The 19344-nt window shown below is 36.9% G+C and overlaps 1 protein-coding gene across 6 annotated transcripts in view; it reads right to left on the bottom strand.

Moving 5' to 3' along the window:
* ARHGAP8 (Rho GTPase activating protein 8) overlaps nt 1-19344 on the bottom strand; it is a 75578-nt gene that overhangs the window by 43818 nt on the left and 12416 nt on the right. For 4 of the 6 annotated variants that reach the window (XR_008208574.1, XM_052690709.1, XM_052690705.1 and 1 more), the window contains exons 2-4: nt 11637-11748; nt 8293-8430; nt 6147-6203 (exon numbers count right to left, since the gene is read on the bottom strand). Coding sequence is in view for 5 of the 6 variants with exons in the window: in XM_052690709.1 (XP_052546669.1) it covers nt 6147-6203; nt 8293-8430; nt 11637-11673 (232 nt within the window). In the remaining variant the exon portion in view is untranslated. Of the gene's footprint in view, nt 1-6146; nt 6204-8292; nt 8431-11636; nt 11749-17916; nt 17990-19344 lie in introns of all 6 variants that reach the window. The other 2 variants (XM_052690706.1, XM_052690708.1) reach the window with 2 other exon arrangements.

Raw genomic sequence — 19344 nt, forward strand, 5'->3', positions numbered from 1 at the left:
AGCAGCTTCAGCTGTTTGAATCAACATCAGTTCTATGAACTCGATAAGCTAAAGCTGATCAAATTACATCATCTGAATGAGAAAATATCTGCCAGCTTGGAAACGTATTTTTGAGGAAAAGCCTCCAACTATATAAAAATTCCCCCCTTTATTTTGCTTAGGAAAAACTGGCACCTCCACCTGGCAGATTCCACATCAAGAAAAAAAACGTTCTTGTGTTTGCTTTACTCAGTTTCTATCCCACATGTATACAGAGGTCGTGATGGTACACTGTTGTTTGTTTGTTTGTTTTTGTTTGTTTTAATATGGAAAAAGGGATAGAAGAGACGAGATTAACTTCTAATAACTTTTCACTTATGAATGCTGACTGGGAGACATCTTCTGCATTACCAGTTCCAAGCCTGTGTCATCACCAGGAACTGTACCCATAACCCTTCCTGATTTGTCAGGCTCCATCTTCAAAACCAGTTAATTTTTCCAGCTCTTGGTCCTACTGTTCACTGCTATGACAATATGCAACCTTCTTTCTTCAATTCTGGTCTAAAAGTGCTAGCAAGTCTGTGCCAGCTTGTTCGTGTGACAGTGATGTGATCCAGGTGGAACAGTTCTCCTCCTCCAGTACTGTTTACAACTCTGATGAAATCTCTAGGCAATAATCATTTCTCAGCCTGCATTTTACTGCTTATAAACGTTAGATCTTCCATCTCTTTTAAAAATCTCCCTTCTCCACTTCCACTGTTTTCTACACTGATCCAGTCTGAGTGCCTGTTTCTTAAGCATGGGTGACAAGGATTAGATAATGAATTGCAGATGAACACCAAAAATAGGACTTACAGGTTTTCTAATAGTATCAACATCATCTTTACTGAAAACTGGGATGAAGTATTCATTTAAATTGTCTACCCCACTCTGATTTCACAGATAATTTATCTCCTTTTTTTTTCTTTATACAACCAAAGAACCTTTTGTCATTTACTTTAACAACCTTTAAAGATTTAACTCAGCTTGACTTTTGGCAGTTATCGCTTTAGTCCTGTATTTCTTACTTCCAAAATAAGTAGTTTTCTCTACTGGCTGTTTCTTTTTTTTTTCAATTTCTTTCAGGCTTACTACTTATGTTTGCTATCTTTCTTGAACATGCTTTTTCATCCACCATAGTTTGATGCCCCCTTGCCACATTAATAATAAATTCTGATTCCCACGTTAAATAAGGTGCTTGAGCGCCACTAAAGGAAGGTTATGCACAACAACATGACTATACATACTCAGGTAAGTGTGCATATTGTTCTTAAACAGGCAATAATTTCATTTCCTGAAGTTATTTAAAGTGTCTTATTTGATGTACTCAGAGCACTTATTAAAGCATTATAATTTGAAAGGCATTAATATGAACAATGTACTAAAATTAAATTAAAGCATTAATAAAAAATTGTTCTCTAAATCATGACTTGTTTGTGGAAAAACTGCTGTGCTACAGTGCACTGTGGAATATTTTATTTGTTAGACAATCATTTTTATGAGCAAAATAAATCTAATAACGTTTCCAGTTAAATTACTAAATGAGTCACTAATTGTTACTGTTGGTTACATTGCACTGCCTGATTGAAAGGGCAGAATAAAATAACTACCTTTATAAAAGAAGTGTAAACAGATACACTTAGAACACATGTAAAGTGTTCTAGTTCCAATAATCAGAAAACTGGGGTGCAATAGCTTTGCCAAAACTACCAGAAGAGTGGAGAACAGAACCTTGTTCTGCAATTCCATAGAGCTATATGGGCAACAGCCACAATCAGAAATGGTTAATGAGAACCTCAGCTCGACTAAAGGCTAAATAAAGCAGTGCCAGCTTCCCATTAATGATGACAGCTGATAAAAGGAAAGAGGGCGTTCTTTCTACATAGGCATCGATAATTCTTTGAAAAACATAAAAGTTTTTAAAAGGCACATGAAGTGCTGATCTGTCAAGTAGGTCTGCCTAGCCCTTTACCAGAAGGGCTGTAACTGAGCACCCTGAAAAATTCCCATTGCTCTAGACCATCTGCTTCACACATTGAAACACACTGAAGTCCAAAATTTTGAGGAAATAAGTTATGCCCAAACATGTGAAAGTGTAGTTTGAAGGGTGGGAGTATCAATTATCTACACACTTAACAAAGAGCATTACTTGAAGCATGTTGATTTTAAACCAGCATAGAGCAAGTATATAACCCACAAAACCTGTATTACCTTTGGAATTAAATAATTCAGAACTGAAGGATGTCTCTCTTTACAGAAGACAATGCAAAAAAAACCCCAAAACAAAACAAAATACCAAAAAACACAATTTCAGTTTTGTTCCTTGGGGATTTACTTTCAGGTAAAAAATGTAGTTTCATATTAACATATTTTATTCCACATTACTCAACAGCTTCAGATGATAACTTGTTCTATGCTTCCATGTTCCTCTTCTCCTTCTACACTGCTTTTGTGCTCTGGCAGTTCCACAGCATTCCCAAAGACTGGGTTCCTAAACTGCTTGGGCACCTAAACTCCCCAGCCCACTCTCTCTGTGTTCATGCTCTCATCTTCTTCACACTGGCAAATCCTTTGGCTGAAATCCTTCTCTCGCAAAGAAAAAAAGTCTGAGAGATTTCCTTCACCTATGGGTGGAAGGGCACAGCCTCACTTGGTACTCAGTAGCCACACTCATAGGTTAAGTATGTAAATAGAAAGATGATGACAGCCTCAGCATTATCAGCTGTGCTCACTGCTGAGTCACTTCTGTAAATTCATTTCTGTCAAGCCAACCTCCTTCTCTACACCTCATGAGTAAAGAGGGGTGTGTGGAGTGCAGTGTCCAGAACAGGATTTATGCCCATTAAAATACAAAATGATGGGATATTATTTGTGTATATTTCTCTGAAGCAGACATGATTCATACATCACTTCTGATATCAAACTTTGCAGTACCAAGGAAAAAAAAGAAGTTATGGTAAGAAACAAAGAAGAGCAAGTGGGAAAATGGATTCTTCTGCTTTTTAATTAAGAATTTGGATGGCACAGCACTTACTGCATCTTGCAAATGAAAAGTTTTTTTCTAATGATACAGCTTATTCCAATTTACAAATGAGAGATTTTGAATGCTATAATTTTTGTAAGACTTTTTAAAGCCTTTCTTCTAATGATGCTAAACGTTACTATTTTATAAAAGTTAAATACATTATTTCACTGAAGCTTGTCGTTGTTATCACATGAAAGCACAGAATGATCCTATAGTGAATGGAACTTCTTCCTTTGTTTCATTCAGAGATGGGAGTAGGAGCTGGGTCAAAATCCAAGGGACTTGCCTCTACAGTGAAAAGACTCACTCCCATATGCTTCTTTCTTAGAATTTAAGTTACTGAAAAAAAGATTAAACTTCATTCGCACTGTGTTAAATGCTGAGACAAACTGTCTCAGCAAGTTTGAAGGTCCCTCCTGTTCTCCATGACTTGGAGAAATCAGGAGTTACAAAAAAGCAATTACTAACATTCTGTGTTTTGCACTGGATGAGTAAATATGCCCACAACTAATGCTATGTAGGTCTCTGCCCATCCATAATGGCAAACTTCTTAGTCACAAAGAAGCACACAGCCCTGATAACACAGCTGAGTCTCAACACCAGCAGTAGACGCTAATATCTTTGCATGTAGATATGAGTCTTCTTTCCTAGCACTGATTACCTTGGCCAATCATATGAAAATACATTACATTACAGTGGATATTTTAAGACTTGAACTTTAAAGTGGCCAATATTTGTGATAATGAGTTGGCTGTTCTTCACTATAACAGACATTAGATTCCCCAAGTAGGTAACGGGAGTGACACCAACTCTATGTGCCAAGAGTCAGCCTGTTTTGATTTCACACCATTTACTTTTTCGTTCATAACTCAGTTCCCTTCCTGTTCACGCAGTAATTTAAGTACCAACTTTCTGTGAGAGGACTGCACCTGCGCTGCACCTGGTTCTGGAAAGTGCAAAAATTGTAATTAAAATCAAGTATATGCTCACACGATTTCTTAAAAAGAAGGAATTATAAGAAGTGAGTATTTCAGCAATTTCTTACATCAAGACGTTTGTACCTTCCCTTCAGAAAACAAAGATTACTCAGATTCTTTCATGGACTCTCTCTCTTCTCAGTTTTGGCTAAGAGAAATGCTTTGCCACAACACATTTTCTTCAGACCAGCTGAAAGTGAAGAGACAGCTTGCTTCGGTGTAATAAAACGTTTACATTTCTCTATGCTCTTCATTAAGTATACAACATCTGTTGAAACATGGCTAAGTTAAAGCCATTCCTGAAGTCAACCACTAAGTTCAGGTATGCCTGGCTCAATCTCTGTATTTTCTCTGACTCAACATGAAACCTCCTTCATATTCTTCGATGAAATTAATTACTTTCTTCCTTTGAAAGTGACACTACTGCTTGCAGCCTGACATTCAAAAGCAAGAAATGCCATTAGGATCAATTCATTTCATTTTACATTCTGAAGAAAACAGTTGGAGAAAGAAACAACAGGAAAACTGTCTCCATGTGAAAAATTCAAATTCAATTCCTACCTGAGGGATTTGAACCCATGTTTCTAAAATGACAAGTCAAACGGTTAGGAAAGCTTCCTAAAGTGCAAAGCCAACATTAATGTCTGCTCTTGAGCTGCAAATAACTCACAGAGCCCTCAGTTTCCTTCTTGAAAACTGCCTACAATCCTTGAAAACTTGTCAGTCTTAGGTCTCTCCAGTCACTTTCCTGTTTCCCACAAGAAGATATAATTTATGAAATAACACCAAAGCTCCTGATTTCAGGAATATCTTTTGGAAATAAGACTTACTTTGTCCATTTTATTTTCTTCCAAGAATAAAAGCTTTAAACCTTTATCTTTATTTTGGCATTATAATTTGCACAGACTCCCACTGGGTCTGCTCCTGGGGTATTGCAGGAAGTGGCAAAGCTGCCACTGAGATGGACTGAAAGTTACAAAGATTTGTGACTTTCAGGAGAAACAGTAGTGAATTACATAATGAGAGTAAGACACAAAAACTACATCATCACTGTTTCTTCCACAGTCTGATTGACATAACATTATTTTAATCATTTTCTAATGCACTGGTCAGAAATCATAAATGAATATGAATGGGAGCTTGAAGAGCATGGACAAAACTTCTCAAATAACCAATCTTTCAAATCCTTGAATATATCTGAAATCTTTAAATATAACTGGGAAAAAAACAATGAAAAGCTAAGGAAAATGGAGAATTAATAAGATGCTTTGCTTCCATTAAGGAAAGTTTAATCAAACCCATAGGGATATAACTGACAGTTAATAAAAGCACAAGAGTCAGACTCCTAAATCAACATATATTCAAAATAGGTACTACAAAAAGTTATCAATAATCATGTAATAGAAACAACTTAGAAAGATCATATTTGCTTGTATGTCCCTTATTTTTGTTAAAAATAATCACAACCAAACACCAGTTTACTTTCTCTTTAGGCAACAGAAAAACAGGCTGAAATTTCTCCTTCAAAAATGGAAATAATAAGAAGAAGCATTGCAGCCTTGTTTCCATTTACGTGTGTTAACCAGTAGCCAGCTGTACATTGCCATTGGTGAGATAAACTAGTAAATGATTAATAAAAAATAATTGAAGCTTACACCTTTTCTAAATGCTTCTTATTTTTATTTAATTGATTGCATTTCACACTGTGTAAGTACAATGCAGAAATCTTCTTTGCGTATAGTCAAAGCTATTGTTATGGAAAGCATGTAGAAGTCAATTTATGAGAAGTGAAGAGGAATCATAGATTTTTTTTCTTTTAAATAAGTGTTGGAAATTAGATCACAGTAAGAGATGGGTAAATCACTGCAAATATTTTCACCTAAATTCTTTTTTCTTCTTCACTTCAAATAATAATCTCATTGCCTTTCAATCACAGAATCAAACCTGAAGGAGCAGCTTTCAGAATTCCTCTAAAACAAGCATTCGAAGTGCTGAAATTACGCTTTGTTTTATTCACAGAGATTATTGAAAGCATTATAAACTAGGTACAAATCATTGTAAAGTAACTCATGCCAAAAGCATTGTTTGACCTTTTCTATGATGGGAAGGAGATCTGAAGAGCTCACCTTTTTCTCTCTTGAATGTAAATCCAGAAAGCATACAAACCTGATTCCACTCGTTAACTGTGGGGACAAGGAGGTCTCCTTTTGAGGAGGTGAAGTGTATCTTTGGATAGTATTTTACCTTCCCCATGTTATGCATTCCTATGTTCCCATCTTGCACTCTACCATCAGAACTATTTCAAATGTGCACACACCGCGTTCTGAAGAACAGTTCCTGGCATGTGCTTCCCATTTTAATCGCCCTGTAGGTTTGCAAAATCCCATCAGATGTTTCTGAAATGGCAGCTGAAGTCATTCTTTTCTATGCTTAGACAAAGGCTGGAGGACCTTTTTTTCCCTACAAAAGGCTACAGTAGTAAGGAGAAAATCAACATAGATAAACTAACATTTCATCCCAGGCTCATCTTGTGAATACTTCAGCAAATTTAGAATACAGCTAATGTTTTGATTGTATTAGAAACAACACTGGTATGGAGCAAGTTCCAAAAAGAATCAGTGGATGCTACCGCTACCAGAAGGTCTCTAAAAACCACTGTAGTTTTCATTCCAGACGGCACTGAAGCACATTCCAGTTTTCTAATACAGGAATAAAGAGAGGGAATACACATTAAAGGAAGGCAAATGAGACTGTTTGGGAATGGGCAGGCTGATTATCACTCTGTCCCCACCATGAGTACTCTGTTTCACCAGCAGTAGAAGTCTGGAAAAGATTAAAAATTGCTGTTCCAGTATATTTCACTGTCTAAATAGAAAATGAATGAGGTGGTGAATTTTGAGTTCCCCCATTGTTTTAGCTCTTCTGAGACAAACGGTAGTGTAAGTCTAAGACTATCAAAGATACCAGTTTGTATGCCACAGTAATTAGTAAACTTTACTTGTTTTCTTTTCAAAATCAGTAGGGTGTGTCTCATTGGTGATTTAGGCTGAGCACAATAAGACTGCCAACTTGTCCTCTTTTCCTCCAGCACACTGGGACAGAAAAGAGCTGTTTCAAAATATAGACCCAGGCTTAGGCTCATCATCTGGCAGCTGCAAAAATCACAGTGATTACTCCAAGCACAATAAGCACACAAGGACCCTTTAGAATTAACACTAACTAAACCAAATGCCAACTGCTTCTAACTTCCAGGGCAGCTTTGAGTGAATGAACAGCAAGGACAAGAAACAAACATTTACTAAATAATCATGCATTTTAACTAAGGTTGAAGAAGTAAATAAATATATGGCAAATCATGATTCAATCTTGTGTATCATAGCAGGAGAAAAAAGTCTTGAAGAGATCTCTTTTAAAACAATCATATAGAAATGCCTAATACAGCAGATGGGAGAGGTTCTTAGATGGACAGTTACAGTAACTGGTGCATCAAGTGTGTCTGTTAACACATCTATTTCACACTCTGTCAATTTGATTTCAGTGACTTCATTACTAACTTTCATATTAGTATTTCCTTCATTCCCAAATTTGTGCCTCAGTGAGAAACATCCCACTGGATTAGTAGGTAGCAGCTACTGAGTTGGAAGGATGTGAATCTGTTGTTCCCTTGTTTATGGACTTTAATCTTATGTTGCAGAATTAGTTTTGATGAAGGTAAAATATAATTATTATCCTGTGTATAGCTAGCTTCAAGAAGAGATACTAGTATGAGTAAAACTCTCCTATAATGAGAAGTAATTTACAGTGTTTTTCACAAGCCTATTCAATCAAACCTCTTCTGAGGACTGGTTTTTCTGAAGTTTATATTCACCTGAATGGCATACTGTATATGGATCAAATTCAGGAAGGTAAATACATATAACCAGAGTTCACCATTTTCCAGAAAAATCAAAACCTAGGCTAAAAGTGTGCACGATAGAACACAATTTTAGACTTCATTAGGATGCGTGATATTAAATATTGTTGTTTACATCTTACTGTATAACTTAATTGTAGTTGAGTATTGTGGTTAACATTACAATAACAAAAGCATTAATGCCAAAAGCAAATCAAGTGGGTAAAACAATATGCAGTATATACTTATATGTATACACCTCATATGTATGCCTTTCATTTCATGTGTCACAATCACAAAGCATCACCTTGAGGAATACAGTGAAAAACTGTGTTAAGGGGCTTAGCATGTTAAAGTTATGCTTTTTTGTCCAAATATACCTGCTAACTGAATGATGCCATGTCTTGCAACATCATAGTAGGGATGATTGATATCTAGCTGAGGATCCTCATGTGGTGGAGGCGTAAATGTTTTATCTTGTCCTGACTGTGTATCTTCTGCTTCATCTTTCTGCAGTTCTAAAGAAGCAAGAAAGAATGCTTAAGTGCTAATGAACAAAGAAAAACTTTTGCTTCTGATTAATTACTGAAGGCTTAAATTTTAGCTCAGACAAAAACACCAGTTGATATATTTTCAAAACAGTTTCTTCCTCCTTCCCCATTTTTCTGTGTGGGAAAAAACAACCCTTTAATAACTCAAAACAACCTTCACATCTTCCTTAAAAATAGTATCTGCTGTGATAGTCATAAAAATCTTGACAACGGCCGGACAGCTGGCATGCTGTGACCTTGCTATTCACAACTGCTAGTGTTGCCTTGTCATTTCTTACACTCTCACAATCTGCTTCCTTTATCCATCTACATCTCCTCTTTTACTTCAAGGGTGCCCAAATGGGGAAGTCAAAGTTTCAGTATGCTAATGTGCACTGACAGCTGTTCCATAACACTCTCTGAATGCAGACCTGCATGAGGATACCTTGCACAGAGGTACTGAAGTACCAATAAAGCTCCATCTTAGTTCCATCAAAATCTATAATTTCCTTGAAGGCAATGTGAATTCAATGTTCAAAACCTGCAGTAGGTGAGGCAGTCAAATCTCCATCCATTACATACACCAGCTAAAGGCCAAAGTAAGATATAAACAGCAGCTCAAAAACCCAATGAAATCCATAGACATCTTTTCTCTTCACTTCTGAACTAAATTCTCAAGTTAAATCTATTCCACACTAAAATTAGTAGCTCATTGTTATTCAGTCTTGATTCAGAACTTGGTTTGGTTTGTTTTCCCAAAGCTTTTTCAAATCACTGCTCAGTACAAAAAAGGAAAGAACCAAAGTACCAATCTAAACAAACAGATTCTGGAACAATTGCTGCCCTTAGTGTTGCTGAGCTACAAAAGTGGTTTTTTTCTAGAAATTGACTGGAATAAAATTATACTGACACACTGGCACACAAATGTCTCAATGGCTTATGAGAGGAAAACATACATGTAAAGAGGAAAACTAATGTTCTGATAGGGTGCAGCATCATCCACCTCTTTTATTATAAAACTTCTAACACTAGGGAATCAAAAAGTTTATCTGTAACACTATTGGTGCCAGTCAAAATTAAGTCCTTCAAGAACTCTTGCATTCTGGTCATCTATATATTTTACATGCCTCGACCAGCACCCAAGATATAGTAGAGCAGAGAGAATATATCAGCTATCGATTTCAACCAGATTTAGTACCAGTAGCCAGGATGAGTTAGAGAAAAAATCTCACTAAATATTTTTGCAATGCTTTTAACTCACGGTTTCCCAGTAGCTTTCCATTCTATAAACAGCTCCATTAAACTTTCATAGTTTCATTTCTATTTCGATTTACACAAATAAATTTGTATATTATATATATATATTTATATAATATATATAAATAGATATATTTATATGATTTGTACCAAAAATAACTTTCAAAATGAAGAAAAATGCCACTGATGGCTGGGCTTCTCAAGGAAAAGAATAGTTTGCAAAGTGCATTTTTTCTTAAATTTCTTTATGCTTCAATTTACATTCAAGCTCCTCAGAAAACAAACCAGAAGTCCTATTACTCACTGGAAAAATAATCTGCATTTAATTAATACACCATTAGCCCTTCTCATATACATAAAAGTTAATCTTTAATTTATTTATTTATTTATTTATTTATTAATCTATTATCACCAAAATGTGTGTTTTTCTACCTTTTAGAAGCATATCATATATAAAGAGCTACACTAACCTTAACTGGAGATGTATTCTTTCACCTTAGAGAAGGATTTTTATTTCCTCAAGAGCCAGGAACATTAACACAAATATAACTCCATACCCAAATTTCACATTTTTTAAAAATTATTTTTATATATTTAAAGTCATGCTACAGATCCAAGAAAAAGAGAAGTGCTGTTTTGTTTAGTAAATTTTCATGTCTGAGCATTTATCCACATAAAGTAACAAATAGCAAAAACAGAGAGAAGAAAATAGAAAATGTGACTACCTGGGGTTAAAAAGCAAGAAACAAAAACTATTCACTAGAATACATTGAAACTTCACAAGTTTTAATACAATTGAAATGTACATTTTTATTAAACAGTGGAAACAACAGGTATGCTATCTACAGTTTTTTGTGCAGAGAGGTTGGGGGCAATCCCTTCTGTAAAAATTCTTTTTCTACTATGCATAGTAATAGACGTGCTTCCGAAAAGCTACCTGGCTTTGACATGCACCAAATAGCTAGGGAAGCAAACACGTGCCCATTTCTACTGCAGTTATTCACAGGGACCAGAGTAGACCCAGCAGCAGTCACAAACTACTGAAAAGCTAGTTAACACTAACCTAGTAAAATAATTCTTCATTCTTTTTCTTTTCCTCCTTTCCACATGTGTGAACAAGAGGACAGGAGCTCAAGAGACATTTGCTAATGTACACAAATAAAAAAGAAGAGTCAGTGCTCCAGATTGAGGGAGACCTGAGCTCTATTTTTCTCACTCAATGCTAGGAGTTTATTGCCCTGCTTCATGAGCCGTAGCAAAGGATCATCTGTTACCATGCACATTGCTGCTGCTGTTCAGCCCTGGCTGGAAGAGACGACAAAGGACCTGACCGAGAGCTTGCCAAAACTGACTGGAAAATTGCTTGTTGATGAAAGCTGTGGTGGAGACATCAGGGCTAAGTAGAGGATCAGGAGACAGAGGTGGAGGTCAAAAAAAATTAAAAAAAAAAAGAAAAAAAAAATCTTGCTTTGGGATTTAGCCTGGAATCCTCCAACACTCGGGGAAAAAAAAGCCCCACATAACACTGATCTTTCAAAATGATGAGCCTTCTAATGCCACGGCCATATTGCTCATTGCAACTAACATCTTTGGAAATAACATGCAATACAGCAATCTTTATACTCATTCAATACTTGTCTTTTTGGAGTAATGACTCCCATTTGTGCCACAATATGTGAAGATGGTGATATTCCAATAGCTTAGAATTGCACTGGGAACATCTACCAATAATTCATAAAAGCTGCATGTATTAAACTAACCTTCAACTCTAATGGCTTTAATAGGGTACACATGAGTACACTGGCTGTAAGTCACACTGGATTGCTTCAAGAAGCATTACAAAACGCTGGTGAAGCCTCTCCCTTACTCAAGATGCTCTATTAAATCACCTCTGACTCTACACAGAAGCCATTTAAAGTATAATAAAAAATATTTACCTATTTCGGCTAACTTCTCATAGTCAATCTCAGACATGATTCCCCTTAGGAAGAAGCCTGTGCAGATCTCACTAGCTGATTCTTGTGGGATGAAACCGTCCTCAGGTCAAGCCTACAAAAATAAAGAAAAGAAGCTGTCACCACAGTGTGGCGCATTTTACACACTCCACAGATATAAAAAGAAAAGAAAAAAATAAAAATGACACAAATCCTGCTGCCCAGTTGTTGTTGAGGAATAAAGTTGATTGCGTTTGTGCACCATTTTTTTTTTTTTTTTTAATAACACAGAGCATTAGGAAAGTATTTTAAAACAGCAGCTCAAACCACACAGCTACATATAATAAGATTTTCAGCCAACTGGGGAGTGGGGGGGTCATTCTACAAAATACATTAACACATTTTCATGACTAACAACAGAATTTAGGGTTTCCTCACTTCTAGGAACAAAATGAATCCTTCCATCTTCTTAATTTTATTTCACTGACGAAAAAGATGTATACTCCATCCTCTCACACCCAGTCACTTCTATTGCAGTCATATGGTTTATTACAGGATTGTGCTGTTTACCTCACATTGCACACGCAACAGCTTCATGAAAATTGCAAGTGAGCATTAACATACATAAAACTGAAAGAAAAAAAAAATAAAGCCAGCACTTCCTGTACCTAATCACTGCTCTTCATCAAATACTTAAGAGGAGCATTTTGTAAACAGAATACTAAGTAACCCAAAGAGTGCATCAGGATCTAAGAGTACAATTTCGAAGATCTGTTTTCCCAAGCAGCTGCTCAAAGCAGACTCAGATATGAGGTATGAGAGAAATGGAGCTTTTCAAACTCATCAAATTTAATTTCAAAAACCTGTTTAATATTAGTTTGATTCCATCCAAGCACTTAAAAGGAACATAGGTGAATTTATGGCTTGGTTGTTGAGAAAATGCATGCACAAATACATTCTTCTCTGCCAAGTGGTTATGTATTGCACCACTGCTTCAATGAACTGAAACTGGGAAATCACCCTAGGCCAAAAACAGAAAAAAAATGTAAGGTCAGTCTGCCTGCCTGCACACTCAATCCTCAGCTTAAGGATGTTTGTTCCAGAGCCACCAGTCTGAAAGCTAGAGGCCAACCATTTTCTTCTAACCAGTGAAAGGATATAAAAGTAGTTTTCAAGAAATAAAACAGATGATCACATCAACAAAGCAAGCAATCATCTGCTTAACTATAGGGCTGTTTTTATCTATTTTGCTGAGGAGGGATCAGTCTTTAAAGTGACAACAGTACATAAACTGGATAGAATCTGGCTTTCACTACATACTGCGAAGTCTATCCTTTGATTTTAGGTTTGTAAAGAGGAAAAGGATTTGCATCCTGTATATGACTGCAACTTGCAATTACTACAGTAAAACAAATGCCTGTTAGCAATCACAACCTTTATGAGAGCTTATGATATTTAGAGAAGCTTTTCTATAAATTTTCAACGCATTCCACAGATCTAGTGTAATTACACTAATGCAATAGTAATAGGCAACCATGCATCTCCCTAACTTTTTTCACTGTAGATAAAATATGAATACGGTTCTACCACTTTGAAATTTTAAAACACCAGGCAACTATTTTATAATACAGTTATTATTATTTCTTGTTGAAAATAATTATCCTCATTTACAGGAAATGCTCAAATTAAGAGAACATACACAAGAAAACCCCTCATTAAGTTCAAGAGAATTTTTCTCATTTTCTCACTGAAAAAAGAATTTTCTTGAAAAAATGCAAGCAATTCTGGGCCAGATATCTTTTATTTCAAGTTAATTTTACCACATGACGTTCAAAATGACAATTCTGTTGTTAATTTTAAATTGTGTTGCAACTAAATACTTCGCAATTAATGTTCCAGTGATTAATTTGTTTATTGCTTCTTGGAGTTGTATTTGGACACTTCTAAAACTAACAATTAGTAACTAGTGTGATACAGTGTGGGTTTTTTTTAGCAAATAATTTGTGACAGGTATTTCAGATAATTTAGTAATCAATGCAGTTTGCTTGTGAGTAACTGGTGTGCCATGAGGGCTGCTCCAAAAGTAATGCCTCCTATTTTATTATGTTGGCCCGTGACACCAAAGGCAGATGTTGGTGGTATGGCAGTAGAAGTTGAACCTTCCCAACAAAATTCTACTACATTTTGTTGCCATGTGACAGATGGCAGCAGAGGGGCAGTCTGACAATGTGGTGTCTGACAAGGAAGTGAATATGAAGCAAAGGTGTGGCATTTAATTTTTCTACGTGGAAAAAAATGCACCTATTGACACTCATCAACACTTGCTGAATGTTTATAGAGACCAAACAGTGCATGTGAGCTGAAGCAGTGAGTGGTGCATTGCAGCGGTGATGACAGTGACACTGGATCATCTGCTGGTGCAGACTTTTACAAGCACAGCACTGCAGGCAAAAATGCATAGCTAATGGTGGTGACTATGTTGAAAAACAGTGTTTTGAAGCTGAGAATGTGCTCTATCAAACAGCACTGTCATGGTTTTTGTACCTGTTGTATTTTCCATGGAAATAAACAGGAGGCATTGCTTCCAGAGTGATCTATGTATCTGATCATGTTTACCTGTGCTGGCAACGGTGCATAAGCATATTATCCAACTAAACCAAAATTTGTTTTTGCAGCAAAATACAGTTGCAAAATATGGTCAGGAAAGTTAACTTTTCCTTGCCAATTTTTTTCCCTATGTTTCAAAGGGATGCATAGTATCAACACAGAGAAGTTTTCAGGAAGCTCCGAATCAAAACTACATTCCACTTGCTATTCCACTCATCTTTATCCTCGAACCCCAGTCAGCCTTCTAGCACTCTGCTGAAGCTGGACCTTGACTACAAGAAGATCTTTGTAACAACACAAAGGTTGTTATGTTTTTCCATTCCTTCTTCACAGACTGCCACTCACACTCAGACAAACTTTCAAAACAAAGAACCGTGAATTCATTTTAACCTTTGCAGTCCCTTAATCACAACCAGATACATCCAAAAGTCCTTATAACACCATGGATCTCTGCATTACTTCAGTAGTATCTATGCCAGGCCTTTTCATTCTGTTTAATATTCCACAAATCATAAATAAAGCAGTAAATGATAAAAACTAGGCTGTAAGACAGGCACAAGAATGCTTTCAGATGCCATAAGTACCAAAACTCTCAATGAAGGAAAAAATAAATAAATAAATAGATAAATAAATAAATATATAATCTTTCTGCTGTTTCTGCTGTGTAGCATGGAATAAAACTTATTTTTTGCTTCATAACAATTACTAATGCTTCAGCTAAGAGTAGAGGCTTTGTCTCCCAGAACCTTCAGAATAATTTCTGGCTTTTGAGCAGCAAAGTTACTGTACAAGTGAGAGCAACTACGATAGCATTAAGCATTTGCAAACATTTAATGCATAAAGTTACTGGGAAGCTAGAGGTAATGTAGACAGAATCAAAGGAGGAAGGAGGAGAAACCATCTGCTTGGTTTTCAGCTTACTGTTCCCTTGGGGCAGCAATTAGAAAGTTTTCAGTTACAAGACAAATTTACTGTAGCACCCTCGGAAATTGATTTCCCGTTGACCACAGCCATTCTCTGTTCTGGGGAGATAACATAATCTCCTTAACAGTGCTTCTCACAACGTCTCCCCGTTCCTAGCAGGCTGTCAGATTTAGTGCCTCCCCTCATCTCACCCCACCAGAAAGGCAATAAAAAAGCCCCCAAAAGAACCAAACTACAAGTCATTTATTAATAATAGAAATTTGGAAGTATTTTACAAAATACTGGATCCTACATCCCTCCACAGGCAAGTTTTTTACTTACTGACAACCCTAAAAGAACATTACTCTATCCAAAATGAAGGCAGCCACAAGGAGAACTGCTTGGCAATGAACTTGCTTCTATAGAGAGCCCAAACAAAGGTGAGGAATCCCTCACAACACTTGTCAGTGCAGAGATGCCTTTCATGCTTATACTTTTTGTTCATTCAGCTCTCAGAAATGTTCTTCAAATTTAACTACTGGAATTTTTCTTCATATTTTTCCTGATGTTCCTCCCTTCCATGGATATTCTTTATTTTAAAAGGTGTGACAGCACACCATGTAACATCAGGATGCAATTTACATTTTGATGAGACAAGGCATCTGCATATGCTAGTATTTGCTGAGGGATAGAGCCTACAAAATGAAGTGAAGTAGTGTCAGAAGGTTATTTTATTATTTATAATGCTGCAGCAACTTCGCTATGGAATTTATAAACACAAAACCACAGGAATTGAGTGCATAACGTACTTGTGGAAAGCATATTCAAAACATTTTGCTTTCCTTCTTATATGTTATCTGAACTACATAATATTTTCTCTCGGTGTGCTCCTTGCACAGTGTCTACCAAACTCAAAGTCTATATTTTTAATTAGCAATTAGTTTCATGTATTTTGCATTTTAATTTCATATTCTTTATCTATCTATCATTTTTCATTGGCAATACATTGGAGAAAGTTAGCTAGGAAGCAAACATCAGGAGAACTAACAGCTAGAGCACAAGATGGTATATTTTTGCACAACTTTCATTTTAATCACAGAATGACTGAAGTTGGAAGCGACATGTGGAGGCCATCTAGTCTAATCCCTGCTCAAGCAGGGTTACCTCGAGCTAGATCCCAGGCCCATGTCCAGGCAGATATTGAAGACACTGCAAAAGGAGAACCCACAGCTTCTCTGAGCAACCTGTACCTGCTCCCCATCTCCTCTGCAGCACAGAAATGCTTCCTGCTATACATATGGAACATCCTTTTCTTCATTACTTGTTCACTGCTTCTTGTCATCACACCGGGCACTCCTGAAGAGGGCTGCACCCTCCGCACTCACTTTTCAGATATTTGTATACATTGATGATGTTCCCCCTGGACCTTCTGTACTCCAGCCTGAATAGGCCCAGCTCTCTCAGCTTCTCCTCACAGGACAGGTGCTCCAATCAGTTTAATAACTGATTTGGGCCTAGTTCAGAAAACGTCAAAACCCTGCCTTGCTATTCAGAGGCTATCACATCTGCATATATTTCTGAACGATGAAAAAAAAAAATCAAGAGGATCGCTGTATTTTCACATGCATCATGGACTAGGTTTTAAAAAGGAAACACATCTCCAGCAGCAGAGTAGCTGTACATCCAGGGGTAGAATATGAGCAGTACAGTTATCATAGCCATCTTTCTCTGCTTCATAGAATCGTAGAATGGCCTGGGTTGAAAAGGACCATAATGATAATTTCAACCCCCCTGCTATGTGCAGGGTCACCAACCACCAGACCAGGCTGCCCAGAGCCACATCCAGCCTGGCCTTGAATGCCTCCAGGGATGGGGCATCCACAGCCTCCTTGGGCAACCTGTTCCAGTGTGTCAACACCCTTCTCCCATCTTCTGTTTAGGATTTTGTGCAAGTTCTGTGGGGTGCGTTACTCAAGCACACAGAACAAACACAGACTCAGTTTAAAATACCACTTTCTAATAGTGGAGTTGAGATCTGTACTGCAGGTGAAAATACAGCAAAATCCAACTGCATTGTGCTGACCAGAGCAGAAATGGGAAGTATGGAATAAAAATAAAATAAAATAAAATAAAATAAAATAAAATAAAATAAAATAAAATAAAATAAAATAAAATAAAATGAGGTGGCTGGAATTGCTCTTAAAATCACTTAAAGAAAATTGGGTCTCCTGTTCACTGCAGTGCCTTCTTCCACAGAGATAGCAGAGATGCACCCTGCAGCTGGACTGCAGCTCTCTGCCAGGCTGCCAGTTGCACAGAGAGCTTTTCATGCAGCGAGCAGAGCCGCCTAGTGGTGTTTTGGGCTTTGCACAGCGCTGAGATATCCAGAGCAAAGTGAACGTACTTACAAGACAGGAGAGTCAAATACGTTGTTATTACTTCCACACATCAATATTGACGAAAAGTGTTACCGAACCCTGAAGTTGAGGAAAATTTAAGTTCAGCTTTCATTTTATTATGTTTTCTATTCGGACTCTATTCCCAAATTAATTTTACCGCTGTAATAATTTCCATCGATTTTGGTACAGTAAAAATAAATACATATAAATTCCTAGAGCTGGCCACATTTCTCTGAAATGTCACAATACTTTCCGTGAAAAATTCATTTTAAAGAAAAAATGTAGTTCAGCAATCTAGAAAAAAAAATAAATTGAAGGATGACTATCATACACACAGGTTGCTATATTCTTATTTACAATGAGGAAATTATTACCTTGAAAAGTTCAGTGCAAGTTGATACAACTTGTCCAACTTCCAGATTATCCATGTGAGGATACTCCACTCCACTTTAAAAACACAATTTCTGTCCTTAATTTTATATATACAAATTGATTTCCGTACCACATAACACATAAAAACATCCACGCTACAATTCAAAGTCAAATACTAGAAATATTTCAGTAACAGGTCCTTCATTTTTTTCTTTGCAGGATTTACTGCTGGATAAACACTGAATAATTGTTATCAACTATCTAAAGCCTCCATGCCATCTGAATTACTTTGTTTCTTTGGAATTCAATGCCACCTTGACAGTAAGACTGTGCTCTAATGCTCAGAGCACGTCCACATAACTGTTCTGGATCACAGAAAGCAACTCCACACAGCAGAGCCCCCAGCACAGCACACTGCCACACAGAAATCTCAGCTGACGTCCCAGCTTGGCCGAGCAGTAAGTGTGATGAGAGTGCTTGTTATTTGACACTTTGGTGGTCCTCACCTCCATCATGCATGACACACAGTCTCCTACAGGGCCTGTGCATGCTCAAGTTGCTCTTGATTACTTCTTTAGCTCCCACATCCACCAAGTTTTTCATTCTTTCTTCTCCCCGTTCAGCCTTCATTTTTGCTCATCTCTTTGTTTTCCCTTCTTCCACCATGATCCTTGTTTTCCACGTTTTTCCTAGCTACTTTATCCTGGCCTAATTCTTCTCCACAACTCTTTTCTCTATTGATGTGCAAGATCTTCTGCCTAGACTCCTCCCTCCTCCTCTCTCCCAACACAAACAGACTTCAAGTTTCTGGGCCGTACATGAATGAGTGAGCTACCGAAGCTGCAGGAACGAAGAGGTAACAAGCCCATTACTGCAAGCAAGATGTTTCTCTAGTTCTCCACATCACTTACAGTTATTCTGTTATCTGTTAGAACAGAATTCTCTCTAAAGTTTGCAGAAAGATCTTCTCTCATTTTAGAACTTCTTGAATGTTTAAAGCTTAAACATTCATCCCTCTATGCTTTCACTGCTTACGCTGCTAATGGTGAAATCTGACTGAATGAGTAAACGCGTATGTTTATATTTCCTTAGCACTTACAATTACACTGGCAGCCACAGCTGCAATTGTCTAATCAACAAACAGTTTTCATTTGTGATATAGTGTTTGGCGACGCTTGATGGCTCAATAACCTGATACACAAACAGTTTGCATCTCTTATTAGCAGCATGAATATGAAGCTTACTCTACATTCATCCAGTGTGTGTGTAGCAGTACAGATAGCAGAGACCAGTAACTGAATAACAGAAACAGCAAACATTTTCATCAAATAGGATAAATGTAAATATTCTAATCAAATATGGTAAATGTAATTTTGAAACACTCTCTTAACCCCAATTGGTTTGACCTTGTTTAGAACACAAACTTACTG

This window comes from Tympanuchus pallidicinctus, unplaced genomic scaffold (assembly GCF_026119805.1).
Source record: "Tympanuchus pallidicinctus isolate F22 unplaced genomic scaffold, pur_lepc_1.0 scaffold27, whole genome shotgun sequence".
In the NCBI taxonomy this organism is placed as follows: domain Eukaryota; kingdom Metazoa; phylum Chordata; class Aves; order Galliformes; family Phasianidae; genus Tympanuchus; species Tympanuchus pallidicinctus.